The sequence below is a fragment of the Arachis hypogaea genome, chromosome 2, assembly GCF_003086295.3.
Source record: "Arachis hypogaea cultivar Tifrunner chromosome 2, arahy.Tifrunner.gnm2.J5K5, whole genome shotgun sequence".
Taxonomy (NCBI): domain Eukaryota; kingdom Viridiplantae; phylum Streptophyta; class Magnoliopsida; order Fabales; family Fabaceae; genus Arachis; species Arachis hypogaea.
Window position 1 is genome coordinate 86,877,912 of NC_092037.1, and position 27,780 is coordinate 86,905,691.

The following is a 27,780-nucleotide window of genomic DNA, read 5'->3' on the forward strand; positions in this document are numbered from 1 at the left end:
TCAATGTGCGTCAATGAAAAGGGCTATAGAGGCTTGTATGCCAACAACAATTTACCGTTGGTGTATTTGGCACATCACGAAGAAGATTCCAAGCAAATTAAATGGGTACAAGGGATATGCAGAAATTGAACAAGAAATGAGCCAAGTTGTTTGGAACTCTCATAGCAAAGACTCATTTGATAGGAATTGGAATGATTTTCTGCTGAAGTATGGTCTTGTGGACAACAAGTGGCTTTCAGGTAATATTTTTTAAAATATGCAGCAGAGGTGTAAATTGCATGTTTTTGGGTATAATATAGTCTCATTATGGTGTATTATGCAGATCTTTACGAAGACCATCATATATGGGTTCCAATGTATCTAGATTACCACTTTTGGGCAGGGATGAGAAGCACACAAAGGAGCAAGAGCATGCATTCATTTTTTTAACAAGTTCATTACACGAAACAGCTCACTTATCCAATTTGTCAAATAATACGATAATTTCTTCGGAAGCAGGGAACAAGCAAAGAGAGAATCAGATGCTATAGATTTTCATACGGTCATACCGTGTGCAACAAAATCTTCCATTAAAGCTCAATTTCAACATGTGTACACTCACCAAAATTTTAGAGAAGTCCAAGCACAATTCAGAGGAAAGGCAAATTGCATCACAAGATTAACGAACTCCGCTCTAGACTATTCAGTATACGAAGTTGGAGAACAAGTTTCCAGCTCAATATTCAACAAGTTTATGGTTACTTACGACTCAGTAGCAGTCGAAATGAAATGCCAATGCTTATTATTCGAGTCAAGAGGCATATTGTGCCGTCACGCCCTAAGTGTGTTAAGCTTTAAACGAGTAACCCAAGTGTCACCGAGATATATATTGGAACAATGAAGCAAGATAAAGAGGTGACACACACACATCAAGAGCAGCCACGACGAGCCACTGTTGGAACCAAGAAGCAAGAGGTTTGACGAATTGGTGTTTTGTTCGCAAAATATTTGCGAATTTGCATCAAAATCGGAGGAGCTGACTGTCATTTTGCACCGTGCCTACGATAACGTCATGGTTGAGATGGAAGAACTGAAAGTCAAAAGGAAGGGGTCATGTTCATTATCTCACGAAGATGCCGACTTGAAATCCGTTAATGAGCTTCAAAGCCCTCCAAGGGTTCGAACAAGAGGACGTCCAAAAAATAGGCTAGGTTCAAAGTTGGACAAACAAATTGCAAATGCCTCAAAAAAGAAGAAAACGAAAGCTTTAAACGAGATAAAAGTGATGTTCTTTAAAAATGTGGTGATTGAGTTTAATTTTCTTGTTAATAGTTTTTGCTAATATGTGAGTTCATTACTTCCAGTTAAACCTCCTTAATGCTGGATCAGTGGTGCGTCCAAATTCCAGCCAATATCACAGACATGTTATGAATTATCAATTCAGGGAACCAGCAGCAGGGAATATTTTTTGGGTGTATAGATACAGAATATGGGTGTAACTATGAGTTTTGGGTGTATTTCTGAATTTTCTTGTGTTTGACATTTTACATTTATATATTTTCAGATGCTGCTGTCTTATGTTAGAAATTATTATTTCGTTTAGTTTTTATGGTTTAAGTTTTCAGGGTTTAGGGTTTAGGGTTTAGGGCTTATGATTTAGGGTTTTAGGGTTTTAGGGTTTAGGATTTTAGAGTTTTAGATTTTAGGGTTTTAGGGTTTTAGGGTTTAGGGATCCAGCATCAAGAGATAGAAGTTTGGGTGTATATTGAACTTGCATTGGGTGTAAAATTTCATATTTTGGGTGTATATCTGCTTTGATGTTTTCTTTCATTTTTTAGAACCTATAATTTAGACCTTTTGAATACAGCATAGAGAGTCACTAGAAATTTTATGTTTGGGCCTAGGATTTAGGGTTTAGGGTTTATGGTTTAAGATTTAGAGTTTATGGTTTTAGGATTTAGGGTTTTAGGGTTTTAGGATTTAGGGTTTAGGGTTTAGGGTTCAGGGCTTTAGGATTTTAGGATTCAGGGTTTAGGGTTCAGGGTTTAGGGTTTTAGGGTTTTAGGGTTTAAGGTTTTAGGGTTTTAGATTTTAGGGTTTAGTGATCCAGCATCAGGGGATAGAAGTTTAGGTGTATATTGAACTTGCCTTGGGTGTAAAATTTTATGTTTTGGGTGTATATCTGCTTTGATATTTTCCTTCATTTTTTTATAACCTGTAATTAAGACTTTTTGAATACAGCAGAGACAGTCACTAGAAATTTCATGTTTGGGCTTAGGATTTAGTGTTTAGGAGTTTAGGGTTTACAATTTAGTATTTAGGTTTTAGGGTTTAAGGTTTAGGGGTTAAGGGTTTTAGGGTTTTAGGGTTTTAAGATTCAGGGTTTTAGGATTCAGGGTATTAGGGATCCAGCATCAGGGGATAGAAGTTTAGGTGTATATTGAACTTGTATTGGGTGTAAAATTTCATGTTTTGGGTGTATATCTGCTTTGATATTTTCCTTCATTTTTTAGAACCCGTAATTTAGACCTTCTGAATACAGCAAAGACAGTTTAATTATGGAATTTTTTTTATAATAAAACTAAATTATATTGGCAAAATTTTACACCATGTGTTCATTACAAGACTACATAACATTTAGATTAATCAGTATCAATATCATTAGAATCTATCTGATAATAAGTACTCAACAACAGTGAGGATGGCTTCGACATTCTTATTGCATCACTTCCCCTAATGGCTTCATCTCTGTCTTGATTCATTTCATGGAATAGAATTCGGGAAGCATATTCTACTCTAAAGTGGTCCACCTCGTCCTATAGTTTAAAAGAATATTATTTTTAATCAACCATGTTAATTTAGTAAAGTAATAGAGAGTTATATTTTTTTAAAGACAATTACCTGAGTCCAATTGTCCCACTCAAACTTCTCCCTTTTAACATTTTCAGGCTGAATTACTTCAAGCCACTTCATTACATAAATAGCACAATCATAACTGAAAAACAAAAAATATATTATCAAATTACATATAGGAAAGATTAATTTTCAGAGTGAAAGATTTATACCTTATTTTTTGGCTTGAGATGTTAATGTATGGTGGTTCAATTTCCTGATCCTTTTTCTTGAGAGGTTCCCCCCAGCATATACCCTCATTTTTGAAATTACATATCCTTTAAAACACAAAACAAATCAAAATATATGAATAAATTAAATAAAAAAATACACTCAATAAATCACAAACTACCCCTTATATTGAACAGAAATATACCCAAATATTAAAATACAAAACACAGAAATAACTTACAACGAATTTGTTTAGCTTCATTTTGGCTTCAGAGAGACATGTCTTATGATACAGGTCAAGTATATAAAATTTTCTCTTTTTTACAACAGCTACCCATAGCCACCAATGCTCTGAATAGCAAATAGGTGCAAAAATCTAAAACATGTCCACATTAAACAGTGTTTTAGTTTTATTGGCACATAAGTAAAGAACTGTGATAAGAAATTTTAGAAACGAAAACTTACATATGGATGTGATGCTAATTTTTTTAGGTCCAAAAACGGTATAAACATTGGGTAGTCTTCAACCCTAAATGGCTTTTTGATTTTATGTTGTAAGAATTCGCCATCTGGATGATTCCCAATCGTCATGTTCTACAACATTTGTGAAACATCAAATGAAATAATTAATACACCCAAATGAATACAGAAAATACACCCAAGGTTGAATTGAAGTACACCTTACCACAATATTTAGGGAGAGACAGTATATTTCTTCTTGAAATCTTTTAATGTGCAGTTCATTTAGGATCAGGCACATAGCAGTGACAATCTAGAAAAAAATCAATTTACATAAATTGCAATTACATTTCATGATAAAATCATTAACGTTATTCTAATATTACCTCAGCTTCTATATGTGTATCAGCTTTCAGAGATGCAAAGTGGATTTTTGACAAAATGAATCGATCTTGGGCTTTGAGGGTGCACACGGCGTCATACTCATTAGTGCTTCAATCTCCGTATGTCTTCACATGTGTGGCCCAGAGGTAACATTTCTCTTTCATTTCAGTCGAGATCTCGTTGCTCTTCAGAGGAGTTTTAAACTTTTCAAAACTTTCTTCGCCACTCTGCTTTTCAAACTGTGGACTTTTACCTTTTGCATAATCCAATGCTACTACTAGAAAATTAGTTATTACAGACGGATATTTCCGACGGATTTTATCCCACTGAAATACAGACGGAATTTCAGAGGGATTTTTTTGTCGAAAAACAAAAAAAATAAATTAGCATAAATTACAGACGAAAAAGAGAATCCATCTATAATTCCGTCGAAAAAATTAATTTTTTTTTCTGTAAAATAGTTACAGACGGATTTTCCGTCTATAATTGAGTAGACAAAACGTGTATTTTATTAAATTATTACAGACAGAAAATCCATCTGTAATTTAAATAAAATCCGTCGGAAATATTGAAGATTAACTCCATTCACTCGCCATTCACACCTAGTTTTTTAACGCTGTAGTCCTCCAACTCCCAGGTTCATTTCAATTTTTCACGTTTTCCTTCCTCCCTGCCTTCTCTCTCCGTTGAAGATGTCACGTCATCCGCTGTCACCGCCGCTGCGGCTCGCATCGCACGAGCTCCCTCCGTCGCCCTCATCGCGTTTGCTCCCTTCGTTGCCATCGTATTACGACCTCTCTCCGCCGTGCTCTTGTCTTACGAGCTCCTTCCGCGCCGCTCTCGTCGCTGCTTCTTCTCTCCTCGCCGGAGGTTTGTCATCATCTCTTCTCGTCACCGTTAGTTTAGGTAGGCCTCCGCCTCCTTCTCGTCCATATCCCTAACCCCTTCCATTGTGATTCTATTCTAATTTCATTATCCCTAGCTCTAGCCCTGTCCCTTCCCTGTTGCTGCTGCTAATTTCACAGAAAAATAAAAATAATACTAATTAACTTCATTCATTTTTTAATTTGTTGAGATATCGAGATCTGTTCTTAATTAACTTAAAATTACTGATAAGTTTCTACAAATTTGTTGAGATATTGAGATATTGAGATCTGCAATAGTTGAGATATTGAGATATTGAGATCTACAAATTTCTACAAAGTCTTTAGCGGCTAATGTCCTTTCCAGTGCTTCTCAGGTACAGGTCAAGCATTCAAGGGATATCAGTTATGTTAACAATATAATGGCTTTTTGATAATGTAAATACTTATTGAAGATTTGATGGATACACAGCCGAAAAATCAGAAAAAATTGACGAAGACATCAAAAATAGACGAATGTTTGTTGAAATTTGAAGTGCTTGATCATTTTCAAACATTTGTTAACAAGCTGATTTAATTTTATTAGTTATGAACAAGATGGTGACATTGCTTTGACTTATGGTGTGGTTGCAAGAGAGTGCATACGCCATCAGTGTGTTGCTAGGTAAGCATCTACAATGATCTGTTTCTTGATTAATTAGAATAAAAATTTTTTTGACATACTTAAGCATTCTCACAATCTCAACCGGCTTAATTTATGTTTTTCAGACATGTCTTGGGATCAGATCACATGAAGAAGTTCTTTGACTATATTCAACTGTCGAATTTTGAAATCGCCTCAGATGCTCTTTCAACTTTTAAAGTATACTCATGATTCCATTCCTCTATTTAATTTCCATTTATAAATCCGTACAACTTAATGTTGTGGATGTTATTATAACAAAGGATACAAATATGTCATGTGTGTTGGACAACAGTTATCTGTTTTCAAGTGCTCTGCATCTTTTATTCATCCATTATTGACAATGAATCCAAGATCTTGAAGTTTTGTTATCTATTACAGGAGCTATCAACAAGGCACAAATCCACCGTCTCTGAATTTCTTTCCAAGAATTATGATTGGGTAAGTGAATCAATGAATATGAAAGCAAAATTATCTTTTCAATCAATGTATTAAGTATTAACATATCATTAGCTAAAACATGCTACTATCTATCTCATTTCAGTTTTTTGAAGAGTACAATACTCGATTGCTAGAATCTAACAGTTATTTCACTAGACGACTTGCCATTAAGGTACACACTGAAATTGCTGCCTAGAATGAATATAATGTACCTTTATTGATTCATTAAATCATGTATATAATGTTTGGAATGCCATCTTCTTAATCTTGATCATAGTTAAAACTTTACATGATATCAGTTATTGGCGGATATGTTACTGGATCGCTCCAATTCTTCTACAATGGTTCGGTATGTGGCCGAGTATTACTCTCCTCGAGCAAAGGAACGGTGGTGCTTGTCTTTGTATAATAATGTTGGGCATCATGCACTTGGTGTTTTCCCTTAGGCATCTATGGCAAGTCACTCCGCTTGTTATTTAAATTTTCTATTAATTATTTCAATGTCTGAAAATTGAATTTACTTGGATTACTATTTTTTGTCTGCACCATGCTTTGCCCTTTTAATTTATTTTTACTTTTGACATATACATAATCTGACATGGATTTTTTAATTTCCCCCAAAAGGATGCATGGCAGTGCGACATATGTGGTTCTAAATCTGGAAGGGGATTTGGTAAGGAACCGAGAACGTTATTTTGTTATTTTGCAATGCTGCAAGTGAGAACATACGTGATATTGTAATTGTAAAAATTTATCTGATAATTCTGTTTATTGTCTAGTCTGTAAGTTTGACTTTCTGGCTGAAAAGTATTACTCCAGTGCAATCACTACTAACCAGTAATTGGATTATGAATTGTAGTAAATAATAATCTTCAGTCTAAACTTGAAAAATTAAAGAACTAGAACTGACCGCATTGAATGCAAACAGTGATAAGCAAATATAATAATCAGTGAGTGGTTAGATTATCTGAACTCAGAATGTACTTGTATGTGATATTATGAGCATGTTTCTTTGAATTCTTTAATCTTATTGATGTAATAATATTTACATTCTGGATCTGTGTAACAGAGGCAACTTTTGAAGTGCTCCCTAGACTTAATGACATCAAATTTGGTAGTGGAGTAATTGATGAGCTTCTCTTTTTGGAGTTGCCACGCGAACAAAGATTTCCTTATGTTAAAATTTTTGGAAAGCAACGAGGGTGATCCTGAGTTACTTGTTTTCATTCCGTAAGTTTCTATTGTCTAAACAGTGAAGCCTTTTGTGTTTTGTGAATGCTGAACTGGCAGTTCTCATGTTTTAATATGCTATATTGACTATATTTTTTATTTTACTGTTATTATATATATACTGCATATTCATGAAGTTTATTGCATATAGATTTTCATTTCTATTTTATTATTTTGATAAATATACTGTTCGACAGTTTATGACTACTAGAAGGCCAAAGGCCAAGATTATTTATTTAATTTTTTGGGGAGAGACTTCCTTTCATCCTAATGGTTTTCCATTGCATTCCAGCCATGAAATTCTGCATGTTTCCGTGTTCAACTTTCTGCTAAAAGCATTAATGGTACTTACTTTTTCTTTTTTATCCTATCAGTTCTTATGTAACCTTTTCTTTTTTGATTCTTTGTGAAATAGATTTACTTCAGATGTTAAAATTAAAAGCATATCCATAGTAGGCGGAGCTGATGGGACAAGTCCTGCTAAAATGAGAGCGTAAGTTGTTTGGTTTTTTGGAGCAGCTTTTCCATTTAGGTGCCTTCCCTTTGCAAGTGGAATTTGGTAGTAATTCCTGAAAATAATGTTTTAAGTTCATAGATAAGTATTAGCCACCACAACTTTTTGCTCTTTTAGATTTGCCTTGCTGCTTTATTGAGCTTTTGATTGCTCTTTTGGACTTGTCTTGCCTTACTTGACAGATGCACCAAAATGATTCAATATATACTAGCTAAATTGTGTATCTCAAAACGCTTTCAGGTAGTCCGCAAAAACGATCCTTTAGGAAGAGATGTTGAACTCTTTCGTCGGCATTATTACGCTCCAGGTCAAGTTGGTCCAGCCTCTATGGGTATACTCCTGCTGACTGATTGAAAGTAGCGTTTTTGTCTAATGGTTTATTTGTCGAGGAGATGTATTTGTCAATGGCTCTGAGCAAGTCACCATCATGCAATCTAAAAGGAATAGGATCAATATAAAATCTTGTTTGTTTAAATTGTTGAAAATGAAGGAACTAGTAGTGTCAATGAGTAATGTAAATAGTTATAGTTCTGTCAATAGTTTATTTTTTTGGGTACCTTTTTATGATAGACAGATATTGGCCAATGATGTTGAAAAATAACATCCAATTTTATAGGTATCATGTAATGAATATTATGTTTATCTATATAATTTTTGGTCTCTTTTTTTTTTCAATTTACAGTGTGTTTGATGGAGAAAATTTAAAAAATAAACCTAAAGTATTCATTTTGCAATGGAAAAATTTAAAAAAATTTCTATTTTACTTTACCGACGAATTTACAGACGGGTTTTCTGTCTGTAATCCTAATGTGAGGTGATTTTCCAAGGTTCAAATTACAGACGGAAAATCTGTCAAAAAATCCGTCTGTAATTACAGACAGAAAATCCATCTGAAAATCCGTCTGTAATTACAAACGGAAAATCTGTCGAAAAATCCGTCTGTAATTACAGACGGAAAATCCATCGGAAAGTCCGTCGCCTTTGGAAAATGGATAGAAAATTTACAGAGAAAAAATCCGTCGGTAACTGTTAAAAATCCGTCTGTAATTTTTCGACGGAAAAAAATCCGTTGGTAAATAATTTCCGACGGGGCTTTTACAGAGGGACAAAATCCGTCGGTAATTTTGTCGGTAACCAAAAATTCGTCTGTAATAAAGACTAAATCCGTCTGTAAATCTGTCTGTATTAATCCATTTTCTAGTTGTGGCTGTTTTCACCCCACTCCTTGCAATTTTTCCACCAGTTTCCCTAATTGTTCAATTAGTTTTGGTGTTTCAGGTGTTTTTTCCCTCTACCCCTCTTGCGTTGCTGCTTCTTCTTGGTTTGAATCTGTCAAGCCAAGACTGAATGATGGCATCAGACATTCTTTAGGAATGTAGGATGCTGTCCGTGCTATCATCATCAGTGCAGCAGCGTCTTCTGGGGCTGGATTACTGTGTGATGACATATAACGTACTATAAGAATAAGACTAGACAAATGATATTGAAAACCAAATTTTACTCTGCTGAACTTGCATTTTGGATGGAGCTGGTGGAACCGTGGGTATGCTTTCATCAGATTTCGGGGGTTCTGGAGTGCTGCAGGGTTAGAAAAAATGAATCATATTATAAAAAAAACTAGTTACAGATCTTATGTGAAGATATATACCCAAGTAAGCAAAATATACACCCCAACAAGGACAATATACACCGAAATAGTAACCAAATACACCCCAATATTATTCCTTACCTTTTTGTTCTTTTTTCATTAATTTTTTCACTTGGAGACTTTGAAGGGGTTGGTTCAATTTTTGGCACAGAGGTTGTCTGGGACAAAGGTACATAAACTTGAATCGTAACTCTAACAAGACAAAAATAAAAAGTTAAGAAAGCCCGTGAAAATAAAATGGTTATAAGGTTGAAATTTACTTGTAAAACTCACATTGAAAGGGCTTCAGTTGGTGACTGTGTCTCTACCTGCACAACCTTTGTGTTCTGTTCAGCTAGATCAATGGTTGATTCTTCTACCAGACTCAACCTGAAATACACTCAAAGAAAGTAAAAAATACACCTGAAGCATTCAAAAAAAACACAGGCTTTGTTTTTTGAGAACTCACGTAGTTGCAATTTTGGCTTTTTTTCCTGCTTTTTTTTCTTGAATAAAACAATAAAGGGTTTTTTCTAAAAAAAATATATACAGAATTAGAAGCAGAAGGTAATAAAAGATAAAAGCAACCGGTATTAGAAAGAGAAATTACATGCTATCCGCCAGTTTGTTTATGCTGCTTTGATCTGTACGTCCTTGAGACAAAGGATCATTCTCACTTCCTAAGTTCACCTCTGGTATTCTAAACATAGAATATATATCATTCAGTAAAAATATCAAACGGTTAAATCAGGATAACAAGATTTTATCAAATAAAGGTTCTTACATTTCGGATGAGTCATAGTGACCTTTTGTCGATGGCAGCGGAGCTCCCTTCTTCCTGGAAAACCAAAAACAATTATGAGAAACCAAAACACCTTAGAATGCCTACTATACACCAAAAATAACAAACCCCTATGCAGCAGCTTTATCATTGGTTTTCTTCTTTTTTGATTCCCTTAAGAATTCTTCTAATACTTCAGTTTTAGTTTCAGATCTGACAGGACATGCATAAAAGAACATGTTAACAAATATAATTTTGATGATAAACGGTAATATATTTTTACAAAGTATCTTACCCATCATAGGATTGAGTTTGTTCAGGAGACGAATCCTCAACAACTTGCTTTCTCTTTATGGATTTCGCCTTGGAAAAAAAAGTATGAATCAGAAAAACAAAATAAAATTGATGATAAAATACTATCCAAAACAGTGCTTACTTTTAGGGTGTTCTCTGAATTTTTTTCTTTGTTTTTTTTTTAACTGGTGATGATTCTTCTGAAAGTTAATAAGAAACGCTTTGTTAATACATGAAATTTTGAGAATAAACAGAAAAGAAAGCAATGATAATTTCAGAACATTACTCATCATTCGATTCAGTTTCTGAATCGGAATCCTCCTGAATCTTCTTCCTTTTCTTGGATTCCATTCTGGAAGGCAAACAATCATTAGTAAAAAATACCCTAAAAGTGACAAAATACACCCAAGTATATTACTTACTTTTTGGATGTTCGGGTGGGTTGTTTCCTTTTTGGTTCCTCTGAGTCTTCTTCAGTCTTAGACTCAGAGGAAGAATAGTCTTCAGTTTCAGATGTATCACTCTCAGATGATGATGAACTTGCCTTCATTTTTTTGTTTTTTTGTTTTTTTCTTTCTTTTCTTTTTTCTTCATTTGTTTCAATTTCTCTTTTGTTTCTGCCATCTTTACGATTCCCTGAAACAGTAGAAATGTTAGTTAACAGCATTCACGTAAATAAAATACACCCAAGGTATTCTATTCACTTACCATATGTCCACCCATTTCTGCTCTCATCCTTTCAACCAACTGCTCTCTATTCCAGTTGGCAATCCAGGGTGGTGCAGGTCTTTCTTCTCCTTTCTTGTCTTTGTTTTTTGACAGATGGAAATAGACTATCATCAAGGCAAACATGCATCCGTCGATTGATTTTTTCTTTTTCAGATTGTAATTAGTTATGCCCTTGATGATGAAATTCAGCACATGGGCTCCTCAGTTGCCCTCCTTTATTTTGTCCATCTTAAAAATTGGGGCTCGGTGCACAGGAGAGATTTTGTTTATTGTTGTTGGCAACAGGAACGCTATCTGTATATAGAGGATGAAAATCCTTTTGAACATCAGGCGATCATGTTCATTTCCAACGCCAATACTCATCATCTCATCCGTCAGATTTTTAGAGTCTTCCCCTAGAATCTTCTAAAAATCTGTTTGTTCTCTTCAGAAAGTTCCTTATAACTGACTTTCTCAGGAAATAGATCTCCTAGAAAAAAGAAAACAACTTACACTAAATATCACTTGAAATACACCCAAACATCACTCATATACACCTATGTTTGTTTCTTGATTATATGATAGTAGAATAAGATATTACGAAGAATGAAAGTATAGAGGTTTTCTGTAAAGAGTTACCTGATGCGTTGAGGCCAAGCGCAACCCCCTATTGTGCTGGGTTTAACTCTAAACGAACCATAGCTGGTTTCTAGTGTGTTTTTCCCCAATTTAAAGGAGTTAACCAACTCCTTTAATAGTTTGTGATGCACCTTCATTGGCGGGATGTGCATCAGTCCACCAAAACCTAAATCTCGAATAATTGCTTTCTTTTCCTCGCTCATATGTTCAAAATTTTCACTCAACAATTTTGTTGCACACTTCAAGTCTTTGGTTTGCTGTAAACAAAGCAAAATTAGAGTCATTAGAATAAAATATATTTGTATTAGGAAAATTTGACTTGTTTTAAGACATATATTTGTGCTTACATTGTATTTTTTTTTCACCTTGGTTTTTGCTTGCCATTTTTATTGCAATGAAAAAGAGATGCTGTCAATAGATAAAAAATACACCCAAAAACCAGAGACATACACCCATATATCAGTCAGATACACCCAAATATCAGCCACATACACCCAAACCCAGTCCCATAAACATTTTATTTTTTCAATTAAACAAAATTAAGTAAGTTCAAAATCATATTGAATTCACCCAAACATGCATAAAATGACACTACAAGGTTAGGCACAATTAGAACAGTACTAGTTAGACTTCAAAACTCCTAATATATATATCAGTCCCATACACCTCTATATTTTTTGGATTATATGACATTATATGAGTTCAAAAATATATTTAAGTTCAAAATGCCACTAGAAGCAACAGTCGCATGCCAAGTCTGAGATATACACCCAACAATCGGCCATATACACCCAAAAATCATTTAGAAGATGAAGAGTCTTTCATGTAAGCATGTACAAATCTACTTAAAAAACATGTAAACATCCAGAAAATATGTACCAAAATAGATCAAAATACACGTTAAAGCATTTACTAGAAGTATGTGAAATAGCGTAAACGAAGAACAGTGTCATCAGAACAGTAATCTAAACCAAGAACAGTGAAACAGAGAGAGAAATACTAATGATATAGTTATTCAAAGAACATAAATGTGAAAAACCTAGAAGAATAGTAAATCAGTACCTTGAATAATGTTTCTTCCTTATTTCTGGTGATTTTTTGTGGAGATTTGTATCTTTTCTTCTTGATTTCTTCTACTCTTCGCGAGAAGTTGGAACGTTTCTTCAGAATCGTAGTTTGTTTCGAATGTGGCTTGAATCTTGACGGTTTGGCTTTTGATTGAGGAAGAAGAGGAAGAGTTTGTCATAATGAATGTGTTTTGGAAAAACGCAACGGTTGATTAAGGCGCATGCGTTTTACGCTCGATGATAAAGGAGTGGTGCGCGTGTTTTTTTCTTGGGTTTGGGCCAACTTGTATAGCTTGTAAGACAAAAAGGCTTGTATGTATAGCAGGCCTGTTATTATTATTATTGGATTAATATGCAGTTTAATTTCATATCTATTAATATATAATCCATTGTTTACTAATGTAAGTTGGCACAGGTGAATGATGGTCTGTGTCCTTTAACCATCTCTCCCGAATTCGATGCTCACTTGGATTTCCGACCTGATGGATACCCTGATGCAAACCAAAAAAATATATAATCCATTGTTTTGTATTTATGTCATTACAAATTTACAATGTATAAATGCAAATTGTAATAATCAACGTGAAAGATTAATTAAGATGACAAATTACAATAATACTATTTTCATACCAAATATTTTTAATACTTGTGTAAAATATAATTATTATTAATTAATTATGTATTTAGATTATTTTTTGTAATTAATAAAACAAAATTAAAAGAATATGTATTGATTGTTAAAAAAATATTAATATTAAAATAGTGTCTATAATAAAGAATGTACGCATAACAAAATTGAATTTTTTTTAATCTCGTAATTGATGGTCTTAGTTTAAACCAAAGAGAACAATTTAAGGATCTTAATTTTTTTTATATAGAATTATAGGCAAGGACATACTTATGTATATATTAGTAGGGGCAAGTCACAAATGCCCCGTTAAAATTTAGAAAATTACTTAAGAATATACAGTAGTATTATATTTTTGCCCTCGTTAGTTTGTTAAACTTGCTCTAATTATGTTAGATAAACATAAAAATTATTTTATTAGATTTGGCTTTATATATAAATTTATTGTGTTAATTAAATTTTTTCGTAAAATTATTTTATTTAACTCAAATAAAGCCTTAAGGAAGAAAATAATATTGTGTGTAACATACAAGACAACTTCAAAAAAAAGAAACTCAATTTTAAATTTAAAAAAACAAAAACTTTACAAATTCTGTCATGTTCTTCCATTTTGACTATAAAATAAAGCCTTAAGGAAGAAAATAATATTATGTCATCCACCACACTGGCTCGTTCGTCTCATTGCCACTGTTTATCATGTCCTCTGCGACTCTGCAGTTCATCGTACTGCCGTAGTTTGTTCGTGCACCGTTCGTTCATTCATTCATCGTTCGTACATAATTCCGCTGCGCTGTCGTTGTTGGCCCGTGCCTCTTATCTCTATTGTGCTTTGTTGTTGTTCACCATTTCTCACTCTTTGCGTCTGCATCGTGACTCCATCTCTGCACTACACGAGCACAATTGTGCTACATCTCTACTCGATTTCGTGCTGGTTCTTTGTCGGCCATCCCAGGCTCGCAGCTAGCTGTTGTGCTTTTGTTCCATTCAAGTATTTTTTTTAAATTTTATTGCTTGCCTTTTATGTAGTTTGAAAATTTAGGCAGTTACTAAATTACAGTCTTTTGATTATGGTTCAACTTCACTGTTCATGGTTGTTATTTAGAGATAACATAGAAAATTAACAGTTAAGAACAACTTATAGTTAATAACTAAATTAAGGACATAGTGTTTATTTAGGGACAATCTTAATAATTTGATTATTTGATATTCTTGATTTAGGTACCAAATGTTTGAGAATATTGCTTAAAGAAAATGATAAATGAAAATTTTGATGAAGACGATAAAGATGTTATTGATGTCATGAAAAATAAAGATATTGGAGGATTTCAATTTACGTTTATTAGAAGTTTAAAACTTTTAGTTGTGTGCGTTGTATGTTGTACTAATTGCATAAATATAATTGTAAAAGATTTAAACTTCTGTTCTAAAACACTTGTTATAATGTATGTTACTACTTTAGTTTATTATGTGCTTTCAATTTGATATTGTTAATTTTAAATGACTATATTTAAGTATATATATATATATATATATATATATATATATATATATATATATATATATATATAATGTATGATATGTATATAATTTTTGAAAAATTTTTATAATAGGTAAACTCGTACAAATTAACTCACGAATCGAGTCTAGGTTAGCTCTCCACGAGTTTACTTAGACTTGCGAGTTTGACAGCCTTGGTTAGGATTTTTTATTTAAAAAAAATAAAAAAGAAAAGCAACAGAGAGGGGGGATGAGGAAGTTGTCCAACCTACCTGGAGGAGGGAGAGACAAGCAGCTCCGGTGACAGAAGGAGCAGCGACAACAATAACACCAACGGGCGGTAGAGACAGTGGGAGCAGCTCCGTTTCAGGCGACAAAACATGATCTAGGCAAGTATACGAAGGTTTTAGAAAGAATGCAGGTGACCGACGCTAGTGGAAGGTGGTCAGAAGGGCTGCCAGAGGTAGAGAGAAAAGAGAGAAAGAGAGAGGAGAGTGGTGGAGAAAGAAGAAAGTTTTCGAAAGTGAAGGGGGAGTATCACACATTTTAAAATTAGGGCACAGTTACCGTCAGATTTATCTGTCTGATGAATTTACCGGCAGATAAATCCGACGGGAGCGTATTCAATGACATCAAGACGTAGCGTTCCACTAAATATGCTTAACAGCGGATAAATCTGTCCTTAGATTTCACATCTATTATTCTATTTTTCCTCCAAAAATTACTGATAAATTTACTGTTCGAAAAAGAAAATATGTATGTAATTATTTGACATGATGAATTTGATGCACAAATTGCCTGTAAATCTGATGGTATATTTACCACTAATGTGTGACACTAAATCTAGTGGTACTCAACATTTTTTTAGTAGTGTTTATTAGAATTATTTTTAAGTTAAGATATTTTATTAAATTGTTGATATATAAATAACGTTTAAATCTCAATTTTTAACCATTATTTTATAGAAGTAAATATTGAATCACTTTTTATAAATTTAAGATAACTAGTTTTAGTGTTTGATAATGAAAAAATAACTTGATTACTTTAATTTTATCTATTGAAATTTTTTTCAAAATTTAATTTTTGGCATCTAATAATCAACTTCATAACTTCGTATAAGATATATATATGCAATCTAACTAATTATCAAACTTAAATTAGATTTTTTTTATATTTTTTAAAATTATAAAGGATATGTTTATTTATTGGTATTTTTTTAAAGTTAGTTTTGATTTTGACAATCATAATTTAAAAAATTCTTTACTAAAAATATTACAATAAAGTATTGACTTTGTGATCGTATGAAAGATATTTTTTTAAATAATTGTTTAATAGTCTATATAAAAAGAGAAAAGGATTATGTTCTTTTAAACTAAAGAGATAGATTGATAAAATGAGAAAATAAGATTCTATTCCAATTTAAATCAAGATAGCATATTTATACATTATGAAAATTATAAATTCAATTGTGATTGAGATCTTATTTTATTATTTTAATTTTTTTATATTTTAAAATATAAAACAAAAATAGATATATTTTAAATAATATTTTATTATTTTAGATTATTAAATTTTTTAATGGATGTATTAGTCAAATAATTAATAATTTATTATATTTTATAATAATTAAAAACTTTTATTATAATACATGTACAATATTTATTCACACTGTCAAAAATTTTTGGATCTCCATTATAGGTTAGTTTGAAAGCCGAAGAGATGGGTTTTAAAAATCCGAACCTTTTGAGTAAGTTAAAGGGACGAAAAAGGAAAAATCAATGTTAACCTATTTTAGAGAAAGTAAAAAGTACCATTCTTTTTAAAAAATAATTTATTATTAAAAATAACAAATAAATTAGTAGATTTTGAGTTATTTCTATTTTTTGTAATCTTATAAAAAAATAATTAACCTGATTCATATATAAAATATTTTAAAATTTAAATTATTGATGTAAAATATATAATAAATAGAGAGTTGTTTTGTTTAATTGCTATAAAGAAAAAGAAAAGTAAAGAAATAATTAACCCAAAAGAAGAAAAAAAAAACCAATGACGTCGTAGGGCACGTTTCACCACGTTTTTAAGTATCAAATTGGAATTGGAATATCAGAAGTTGACTCTCTGCTTTAATTTATCTAGATGGTCAATTTCTTCCATTCCATGCGCATGCGTTGCCACTATTATTATATCAGCATGCTTTGATCATTTTACGTAGTATGGACTATGATCGAAATATTATGGCATCTATTTGTTAATTACTTCTAAATGGAGATTTATTCTTCAATTCTTTACAAATTACAACTAAATTAACGTGTGTCCCCTTTTTATTAGTTCATTAAACTTGGCTTCATTAGAAAAGACCAGAATTTGGTTCCTCATGGGAAAAAAAAGGTTCCAATTTTGTATTTGGGAGAGTTTTCTTTTTCCCTTTAATTTTGAAGACTATTACAATTACATACCTAATATTTATATAGAATATTGAAATGGACAGGATCAAGAAAAAGTAGAAAATGATAAAAGGAAGGTTTGTCCTGTACAGGCTAATTTGGAGTTTGAATGACTGTAAAGTAGAAAAGTCGAGTAACATATGATATAATACTATTCAAAAAATACTATTATCTTAGTTATAAATAACTAAGTTTAACAAGCACTATATATCAATACATTAATTAAAGATGTTAAAACTATTTTTCAGCCAAATATTCTTTTCTTGTGACTTAAGTTTTGCCAGCCGCCCAACTTGATTCAATTTGGCAGTGTTTATAAAATAACCGACCTAGCTAGCTAATAAGTTCAATACATATAGGAAAAAATAAAAAAGATGTAGTAGGAGAATGAAAAAATAAACTACGAGATTATTAGTTACTTTATATCTCAATAAGGAATTTTTAATTGATAAAATGGAATACATATATATAGAGTGCATCTTTGTAAAGCTTTTCAACTTGGATTAGATGGATTAAAAAATGTTTGAGACTTTTGATAGTTTTATAGATTAAACTTGTTTAATTATATTAGAAATTTTAATTTTAATTTTAAAAGTACTAGAATATATTTTTAGTTAATTTTAAAAAGAATAAAATATCCTTATAGAAACATTTTAAAATTACTAAAATACTATTTTAGGATTAAGACTATTTGATTGTGTTATCATAATAAATTAGAAATGTGAATTTAATTTAATTTAAAAGACTAAAATATTATTTTTGTCAATTTATAAAATATTAGTGGGTTAGACTTATTAGATTGGTCCAATCGCTCAAAGGAGGGGTCTTCTGACCGGGTCAGGAATTTCCGTCCAACTTGTTTGCGTGTGAGTGAATGCGGGGTAATACCTACAAAGACACTCCGATACCTAAGTCAGTAAGGGTCTAAGCAAGTTTTTAGAGTATGGGAACTTAGAGATATCTGAGGAGTATCAGTGTATTTATAGTGGTGAACCCATAACCACCGTTGGAGCGGTTCCACCGTTTAAGGAAGATAACCGTCCCTTTATCTTAGGGAAGTCAAGATATGACTTCTGAAAGTGAGTTGAGAGATTTTAGAAACAGTTATTTATTTGAATAAGTGTTATCTGCCAGCCAACCTTCGTTTCCGACTTCCTTGTGGCGGAGCCTGTGTCGAGCCCGACCTCTTGTGGCGAGGTCGGTTGTAAAGAAGATCAATCTTATGGATCGGGTCTTTTTATCTCGTTTGGATTTGGATATTGGCATTGGGTGAAAGTATGAACAGTAACATTTTAAAAATAATTTTAAAAGATTAAAATACTCATGCGTGATTAAAGTTGTTTATCCCTATGAAAATTAGAAATTTCAGTTTATTTTAAAAAGATTAAAAATAGCCTTTTTAAAATTAGTTTTAAAATCACTAAAAAAATTTCTAAGTTTAAGATTGTTTAATTATATTCAAAAATAGATATTTAAACTTTACTTATTTTAAGAATACTAAAATATTCCTTTAGTTAATTTTTAAAAAGACTAAATGCTTATTTAAAAGTCTGCAATAAGCAAATAACCAAATGATAGTGTGATCTGTGATGATTACATCAACGTGTAATAAAAATTCTACATGATCAAATGTCACCTAATTAAAATTTAATTATTTTAGCATAATAATTAATTATTATTGGTGTAACTTAATTAATTATGTGATTGTAAAATTTGAGGCCGAAAATTGTAGAATAATATATTGTTGGATTTTCACCGGCACTTCAAACCAAAATACCAACAAATTACGAGTTAGGACGAAAACCAAAAGACAACAAAAGCCGAAACAGCATTGAAACTGAGACATAAACTCAATCAAGGTCCCTAAAAAATTTCAAAAAAGGTAAAACAATATTCCGTTGCCCACCTAGACTACAACGGAATTTTGATGATGTTTATAACCCATTTCAACATATTCATTCTTTAACTCGTGTCTTCTTATAAAAGTGAAAAGGGACTGAGCTAAACTTTATTGGACCTAAAATTTATTGTCTATTTTGATTTCAATTCAGTGCTTTTGGTTTTAGAAATTTGTGAAAAAGAAATAAAATAGTAAAAATAATATTTCACATTTTCACTTCCTACTTTTTACTATTTTTTTTAAAGATTCTGAAAACAAATAAAAAAAATAAAATAAAATCTCAACCAAATAAATCCCACACAACAATTATAGTCCTTTAGTTTCTTTTTTTCCTCACTATATCATAATTTTATACATCCTTGGATAATATGGAAAGGAAGAATTATGAAATGTCCAGTGGTTTCGAAGTCATAAGCATCACTTTATCAAGTACTAATGGTGTATAACCATTTGAAAATATGGAGTTTTTCAAATGAAAATAGGATACTTATTCATTATTATTTTCATGGTTTAGACAATACAAGAAATAGAATCAAGATTAACATTCTATAAGGCTACACAATGCCAGCTTAGATGTTTTTACACACTAAGTTTTACCTTGTTTAACATCTAACTAAATCCAACAAAAATGTAAATATGTAATCATTTGATACACCAAAAAAGGTGGGAGAACGAAAGCTATCTACAGCGGCTAAGAATTCTTATTGTTGCAACCTCCCATGGTAACCTAACACTAACAGTATGATAAAAGCTATAATGAACAATGAATGACGTTTAACAGTTTAACACCCTATGTCAAGTGTAACCGTGTGGGTGTTGTTTCTTTCTTTATTGGTATAGTAAAGTAAAAGCAAGCATCTCCAGCAGCAAAGTCAGGAACCAATTCAATTTTCCGAACTCTTAACTCGCAAACACACCCTGTAAGAACTCTACTGATCTAGAGAGCTCTGGCGACTTTTTACTGAAAGTATGATATAGCATGAGCCATTGTTGTCAAACTCTCGAGTTAACTCGTAAACTCGTACGAGTTTACGAGTTTAGGTAGTGGAATCAAGTTAACACGGATACAAACTCGTTTCTGGGTAGACTCGGGTAAACTCGCATAAACTCGATGAAACTCGCGAGTTTACGGGTGAGTCAGCGAATTTGCTTTGTTTGGCCTTTTTCAAAAAAATGGAGCCGTTTTGGGCCAAAAAAAGAAAAAAAAAGGGAGCAACGTATGAACGTAACCCTAAACAGCTTAATCCCTCACTTTGCTCACTGCACTTACTCAGTTACTCTCTTCTCCAAACACTCTTCGCGTTTTGTCTGTCCCTCACCTCCGTTCGCCATTTGCCATTCCCCAAATAGCTCATCATTGTCTCTCTCTCCGTTGTTCTCTCATTCTCACTCTCTCATTCTGCTCTCTATTGACTCTGTTATGCATCAAAGCTCGTGGACTCGTGGAGCCTCTACCATTGCCACGCTACCGTCGTTTGTCACATCCTCTTTCGGTCGTCGCCTCCTCTGTTGGTTCGTCGTGTTCTCTGCCGATTAGTCGTGTACTGTGCCGCCGTTTGTTCTTGTCTGCTTGCGCAGCATAGCAATGTCTGGTTCCTAAACTGAGCTTACTCCATTCAGCCATTCAGATTCAGGTATGTTTAAAATAAATAGTTACTGAATTGCTGCATGTTTTAGTTGTTACATGTTGTTACATGTTAGTGTTAGTTTAGTCTATTCTTAATTTCTATTTCTTGTAATTTGTAGTTGTTACTTGTTAGTGTTAGTCAATTGTTACTTGATACTAAATCTGAATGTCTGAAACTCTGAAATCTCAAATCTGAATTTATCCACTTTGATAGTAGATAAATTTACAACTGTTAGTGGATAACTATGTAATAATTGAAGGATTTAAATGTATGTTTTAGAGTACTTGTTATAATTGTAGTATTATATTAATTTATTATGTTTTTTTCTATTAAAATTGTTGAGTTTTAATTACTATATATATATATATATATATATATATATATATATATATATTACACGATATATATATTTTTTACAAAAAAATTATAACAGGTAAACTCATACGAGTCTACAGGTCGAGTCTACGAGTCGAGTCTAGGTTAGCTCTATGAGTTACCTAGACTCGCGAGTTTGACAACCTTGGCATGAGCCAGTATATTTAGATCTTTGAACAGAATGTAGAAAGAAAAAATGATAATGGAACAATTGAAGAATGAATTTACCGGGGGTTGAAATCTTTATGCATTTTGTGACAGATGTCGTATTCAAACAATTGTCAGAGCCTGCAAAAGTGAAAGGTTCTCGGTAAATTGAAGTTTAGATCAGATATTGTTAAGATACAAACTGAGTTTTTTTATTTTTTCATTACCCGGTACATTCATTTCTTCCTCAGATACTTCTCCCACTGTTGATCTTTCAGATATCACTTGATTACCCTTGCATTCTGGAGGTGACCTGTTTAAATAATGATAAAAGTCATATCAAAGCACTGGATTAAGGGCACTTCCGTTTCAAGTAACTATCAATTTGGACAAATAGTACTTAAAAAATCAATTCTTTTGGACAATCTATTATGCGGATAGGTGGAGATACTAATTTTTTCATGCAGAACTTCGTTCAATTTGACAATTATTTTGAAAAAATAGAACTAATAGAGAGACTTGCTGCATTAAAAGAAATACTACCCTGAAGCATTATCCTTAGAACTCATTGATGCTGGATTGCAAGAAAAATCAATGCCTTCAAGATCATTTAACATTTCAGTGAATGAAAAATCCGTTCCCAAGGCATCTATGTCAATGTCAAACAAGTCAACATCCTTCGTCGAATCGGATGTAGAACATATAGGCAGTTCCGAGCCAGAGGCACCGAAGTCCAACCTGCTTCTTACATGATCCCTCTTGTTACTTGCCTTGCCTGAAGTACCTGTCTTCACAGGATTATTGCATTGACTACTCTCTATATAAGCCATTTGTTTTGTAGGGCTAACCATAATTCTCTTGGTTGATATTACAGCATAACATGTGGGTGCAGCCTCCTCGTTGCGATTCAAAGCCGGGGGAATATCAGGAGGGGATATATGTGTATTGCGGTGAGAGGAAGTTGTTATGCTGGGTGTCTTTGGAGCTGGTGAAATGGTTGTGGGAACAGAAGCTGAAGGCTGATTAAAAAAGCATTTGGAGACGGTGGATCCTTGAGCTTGCGATTCGCTCAGCACGCTGTTCCTAGTTGATGGATGGTGTGTAGAAGGCTGAGAAGCTACTTGGTTAGTGATAGCAGAAGTATCTGATTGTGGCAGTGTGTTTTGATCTGGCACCGAGGATTTATGAAAGATCAGTAGATACTTAATCAGAAAAAAGAAGAGCAAGGATAATACTATACCTTGGAAAGGAATTCTCCTGTTGGATGATTTTCCACGAGATTTCTTCGCGGCAGAAGACACATCCACGGCTATTGTATCTTTTCTCTTCCTATCAGATAGATTCAACACTGGAATTGAGAAGTTTGCAGACTCTGTATTGGTGTTGATAGGCTGAGGAAGTGAATGTACAGTTGATGCATTTTGCATAGTAGTAGACACACCTAACAAGAACCAAGTCACAAAGAAACATCAATACATCATTTCACACCTCATAACAAGTTTAAAGGCCAAAATACCTCTGAAAGTGAAATCTAATCCTAAAAGGTGCTTTCAAACACATTAGAGACAATCAATAACCATTCTTAGCTTTGTCATGTCAAATAGTATAACAATAAATTGTGACCAAGTCTAATGAGAAGGGGAAACGTAAGTTACTGATTACCATAAAGTCAACCAGAGTTCTTCAGTCTCCTTTATGATAGATGTGTCTAGAAACCATTATTAACAAAATAGAATAGACACTCCATTGTGAAAATTTCATGACAGAGTCATGCATATACTTTTACTACTGATTAGAACTATAAAATTCAGTTATCACCAGAGTCCATCAATTGATTGATCAAGAACAAAGGCCTCTACCTGGAGGAGGAGTTCTGTTACTAGGTGCAACAATGCTCCGGCTACTAGTAGTAGCATTGAAAGCGTTCATAACATTCTGTATACCGTTCAACAGCATCTGAACACGATTCTTCTCTTGCTCGACAAGCACCCTCTCCTGTTCCACCATCACCTTCTGCTCCTTCATGCATACATACTCATCCAGCATCTCTCCCAAACTCAACAAACTCTTCGGTGCCTAACCAAGAAGGCAAGAACACAACAAATACCGAATAAAGATTTAGTTTGTATTCAATCTCAGTCTAAATTGGATTCACACACACATTTAATCATGCATTTTCACATCAACAAAACACATTTGACTCGATCACTTACTATCTTAAAAGTATCATCTTATCATCTAATTGGACTAGAGCGTAAAGCTCTTGAATATTCTCCGTGCATGCAAAAAATTTTAACGAGAAATGTTTCAATCGAAAATGAAATTGACCAAACATGCACTAAAAGATAAACGTTACAGTTAGAAAAACAAGAACTGAAATTCTGTTGTAACTAACTAACAGAACTAACTCATTAAGTTTGATGATAACGGTGTGGAAGAGAAACGAATCTAGTCAATTGACCTTGTGAATAGGGGAATTGGTGAGGAGGGAGGAGGCTTCGTTTCGGAAGGCGGTTCGCGTTTCGGAGTAGTTGTTGTCGCAGAGATAGCGGTCGACGATGAAGGCGATCTGGATCGGAGTGACCTTCCCCTTTCCCAACGAGTCTGGCCTTCTTGGCTTGGAACTGGCTTGCTTTCCCATTGTAATTTTGCTGAAGAGGAAGAACAAGTGTGATGAGTGATAAGAGTTTCTCATCTGAGACTCGGTGCGTTTTGGGGGGAAGCTACGCGGGACATGGGTTTTGAAAATTGGTTTTGGTCGTTTTAGCGCTAAACGGCAAATCAAAAACTAGTTAAGCAGTTACCGGTTCAAATCTCCTGAACTTTAATGACGTGATTTAAAAAGCGTAATAAAAATAATAAAAAAATCAGATTTTTTATAAGTGATAAACAATTTTTTCTATGGTGAATAGTTTTTTATTTAATTATTTTTTAAAAAGTAGATAAATATTTAAAATTTATATTTAAAACATTGAACAAAATTCAATTTTAAAATTGTTTTATGTTTTCAAAAAAATTTCAATCATTCACGATAAAAAAAATTAAAAGAAACTATTTGGTGTAAAAATTTAAAATGAAATTCTAAAGGTAAAGATGTCCTTTTTTAAATAATGCTTTTAAAAAATTGTATTAAAATTTCTAGTGTAAATGGAGAAATTTGGAAAATTCTTTTACATTTTTTTACGAATTTACATTTTACTAAAGTATTAAAAATAAAAATTTAAATAATATAATAAAATTTAAAATTTAAAATTTAAAAATATTATATATAATAAAAAATTATATACAGATATTTTTATATAAAATTAATAATTAAAATTATAATTTAATCAAATTTATTAAATTATTTAATAATTTTAATTATTAATTTTACATGAATATTCAAAATATAACAAATTTAAAAATTTTATAAAACCAACAAATCCTCCAAAATTCTGATGCTAAAAAATTCATGAAGAAAAAGAAGAAGGAAAAGAAGTCATGGACCGAGCAGCACAACCTCGATAACCTCGCTGATTTAGGTCCCCAGTGGTGGTGGGTCCTTCGAGTTTCTCGTGTTAAAGCTTACTACATTGCCGAACTTCTAGTTCGCTCCCTCGCTAGAAACTTCTCCAACAAGGAATTCAAGGTCTTTCTCTTTTTCCTTCGTAATTATTACTAGTATCTTATTGTTAAATTTTAATTAATAAAAAATATCTTTAAAAAAATATTTTAAACACCTTTATTTGAATGAATCAAAAACATGCTAACTACCATGACATGAAAACCAATATTTTAACTTTCACTACGTATAAAACACGATAGTATTGTAACCCATAAAATATGATATGCATGTCGCGCATATATAATTATACAGGGACTTTTTTGACAGGTAATATGTACAGGGAAATTAAGTTTCATCTAAATATGTAGAGAAACAAGATTAGTTAGATGAAGCAAATTTTATTTTACTCCGTCTTTTCTTATCTATTTCATGGTAGTTTAATTTGTTTATTTCTGTCTGTTTTGATCTCCCATATTTTTAAATTAAGTCAAGTGTTCTGAATTGTTGCTGGTAGTGGAAAGGATTTCTGATATGGCTTCAACATTAGCCAATAATCAAGAAAAGATGGTCATGAGGATTCTGAACTACCAAACTGCAGAAAAAGTCTAATTGGAAATCTTGGCCAAAAATGATCTCTATAATTGTGTTTTCTTGTTTTAATAATTTTTTCACTATCTTCAAGAAAATTGCATTTGTTTAATCTGTCCCAATTGGGAGAACGTGGAGGTGAAGGAATGACACAGTAACTAATGTGATTTGCATGTGATGGGGGGTGGGTTAAGGAACAAGACAAGTTAATCACGCGCATATTAGTTTTAATCAGAATTAATTGACGACCTTCGCCAATGCCAATGCCAATGCCAATACCATTGTGGTCACAAACCACTTACACCCCACTTTCACCATTTCAAATTACAAACAAAAAACCATGAAAAAGTGTCTCGTGAATGGTGAGGGCTAGAAAAGATACTACTACAAATACATGATATATGAGTCCCTCTTTGCAAAATTGGAACCCGACCCACCCGCCCCTTTCAATTAATTTTATCTTATGTTTTATGCAATTAGTTTCATTTTTTTTTTTGGGACAGAAAGAAAGTTATGTTTATGTGATTAGAAGTTTAGAACCGAGCCAGCTGGAGATGCCCCTAGAGGGAAGTCCAGTGGTATTCTATATTCGTTTCTAATTAAATTCAAACATCAATAATGTCCTTATTTTACTAGTGAAAGGAATGGTGTTGATATGTTTTCTAATTACATAATCAAAATTTTTTTATAATTGAATAAATTTTAAACATCATATACATAGGAAATTAATTAAAAAACTAAAAAATTTGATAAAAAATTAATAAATTGATAAAAGTGTCTTAATTTTAACGATTAATTAGTTTAAAATAACAAAATAAAAAATTTATTTTTTAAAATATATATATTCATATATAAATATATTATTTTATTATATTTGATTTAACTCCAATTGAATCTTTAAATTTTTTAATTTTTAGGTAATTTTTTTTAGCTCCACCGATTTAACAAAGAATTTTATTTTCAGACTTTGATATAAACAAGTCTATACATATACAACAATATTCTCTTAAGTATTATATAAATTGAATATTCACAGTATAAAATATATTAAGAGTAATACTTTAAATAGGTCTTCAAAAAATTAGTCATCCGACGAATTTGTCCCCCAAAAAAATTAACTAGATTTTTAGTTCCTAAAATTCTTAAATATACGTCAGATACATCCCTACGCCAAGTTTAGCTAATAAAGATCATATTGTCTCTCCTATGTGGAGGTTGATGACATCATGTGATACGCGTCACTCTTGTGACATTTTAGTCACTTGTATACGTCGCTAATATGACATCATTTGATGACAACTTTAAATGACGTCGTTTTGAGTGGACAGATTTGTCCCCAACTTTGGTGCTTGGATTCTCATATATGATGACATTTAAAGAGAGATCTATTTGGATGGATGCATTCAAAGCAACTTATAATTATTCTATTAGTCCGGTCAATAGTGAAAAATATTGGGAGAAATCTAGTCAAATTAGCTCAATCCCTTCCAAGATTAAGAGACAAATAGGTTGTCCAGTGAAGGAAAGGAGACCAGATCCAATGAAAGATGGACCAGAGGGTACAAAAGTAAAGAAAATATTTAGAGTTACCTGTAGCAAATGTGGAGAATCTGGACACAATGCCAAGACTTGTAGGGAGCACTTAAACTAGGGACTACTACGAAAAAGATAAAGGCAAGAAAAAAATCAAGGACTGGCTCTCTGCAACACAAGAAGAGGTGCAAGTTTCTCAATTAGCATCCATAACTCAGGTAGTTTTGAATTCATTTACATTTTGTTACTCATTGTGATAGTCATTGTATTTGAGTTATGTTGTTTGAACATCTAGTTACTTCTTTTGAGGGACTAATGTGACATATAATCATTTTTATTAGGGATCAATTTGACTAATAATAAAATTTTTAAGGGACCTATTTAATTTATAATATAATTCATTAAGGACACTATTGTCATAATATAGTTGTTTCTTATATGTGATAACTCAGCCTGATGTAACAAGACTTGTTGTTGCACAACATTACAACATAATGGTATCTCCAATATAGTACTTGATGTTGAGAGTCATGTAAATATTGCAACTGTAAGTGTAATTGTCTAGTCTGTTTTATATTTTATCTTTGATACTGTATGCTAACTAGGTTATTCTTTTTAATTTGGACTTTCAGGGACAAAATGTGTAGGAACAAAGTGTGCATGATAGACTTCTGTAACAATCCTTTAGGCACCCAAAGTAAACAATAATAAGGCCGAAAGGGAAAGGTAGTGTCTCTGCAAAGATAATAGTAGCTACAACTA

At 32.4% G+C, this 27,780-nt stretch overlaps 1 protein-coding gene and 4 long non-coding RNA genes across 6 annotated transcripts; 3 read left to right on the forward strand and 2 right to left on the reverse strand.

The window, feature by feature from the left end:
• The first annotated feature begins 5,775 nt into the window (after positions 1-5,775).
• LOC140177918 (uncharacterized) lies at positions 5,776-6,227 on the forward strand. The gene is made up of 3 exons (XR_011869563.1): positions 5,776-5,871; positions 5,975-6,043; positions 6,171-6,227. It is a non-coding gene; the product is annotated as an uncharacterized lncRNA (long non-coding RNA).
• A 397-nt stretch (positions 6,228-6,624) lies between these two features.
• On the forward strand, positions 6,625-8,290 carry LOC112749103 (uncharacterized). The gene is made up of 3 exons (XR_003175066.2): positions 6,625-7,101; positions 7,517-7,594; positions 7,856-8,290. It is a non-coding gene; the product is annotated as an uncharacterized lncRNA (long non-coding RNA).
• Positions 8,291-8,425: 135 nt separating this feature from the next.
• LOC140177920 (uncharacterized) lies at positions 8,426-9,780 on the reverse strand. The gene is made up of 3 exons (XR_011869570.1): positions 9,537-9,780; positions 9,345-9,455; positions 8,426-9,193 (listed from the first exon to the last, which is right to left on the reverse strand). It is a non-coding gene; the product is annotated as an uncharacterized lncRNA (long non-coding RNA).
• Positions 9,781-12,753: 2,973 nt separating this feature from the next.
• Positions 12,754-24,099, reverse strand: LOC112749111 (uncharacterized). Of its 2 annotated transcripts, XM_072219231.1 has the most exons (7): positions 23,815-24,099; positions 23,213-23,429; positions 22,594-22,794; positions 21,897-22,521; positions 21,581-21,666; positions 21,435-21,494; positions 12,754-13,222 (listed from the first exon to the last, which is right to left on the reverse strand). In XM_072219231.1, the coding sequence occupies exons 1-7, from the start codon at positions 24,046-24,048 to the stop codon at positions 13,194-13,196; spliced, it is 1,452 nt and encodes a 483-aa protein (XP_072075332.1). In that variant the 5' UTR covers positions 24,049-24,099; the 3' UTR covers positions 12,754-13,193. The 2 variants fall into 2 exon arrangements, with proteins under 2 accessions (XP_072075332.1, XP_025653172.1); XM_025797387.3 differs by lacking the exon at positions 12,754-13,222 and having other exon boundaries at positions 21,239-21,494.
• LOC140179679 (uncharacterized) lies at positions 19,718-22,820 on the forward strand. The gene is made up of 2 exons (XR_011873444.1): positions 19,718-20,837; positions 22,228-22,820. It is a non-coding gene; the product is annotated as an uncharacterized lncRNA (long non-coding RNA).
• Positions 24,100-27,780: the final 3,681 nt, after the last annotated feature.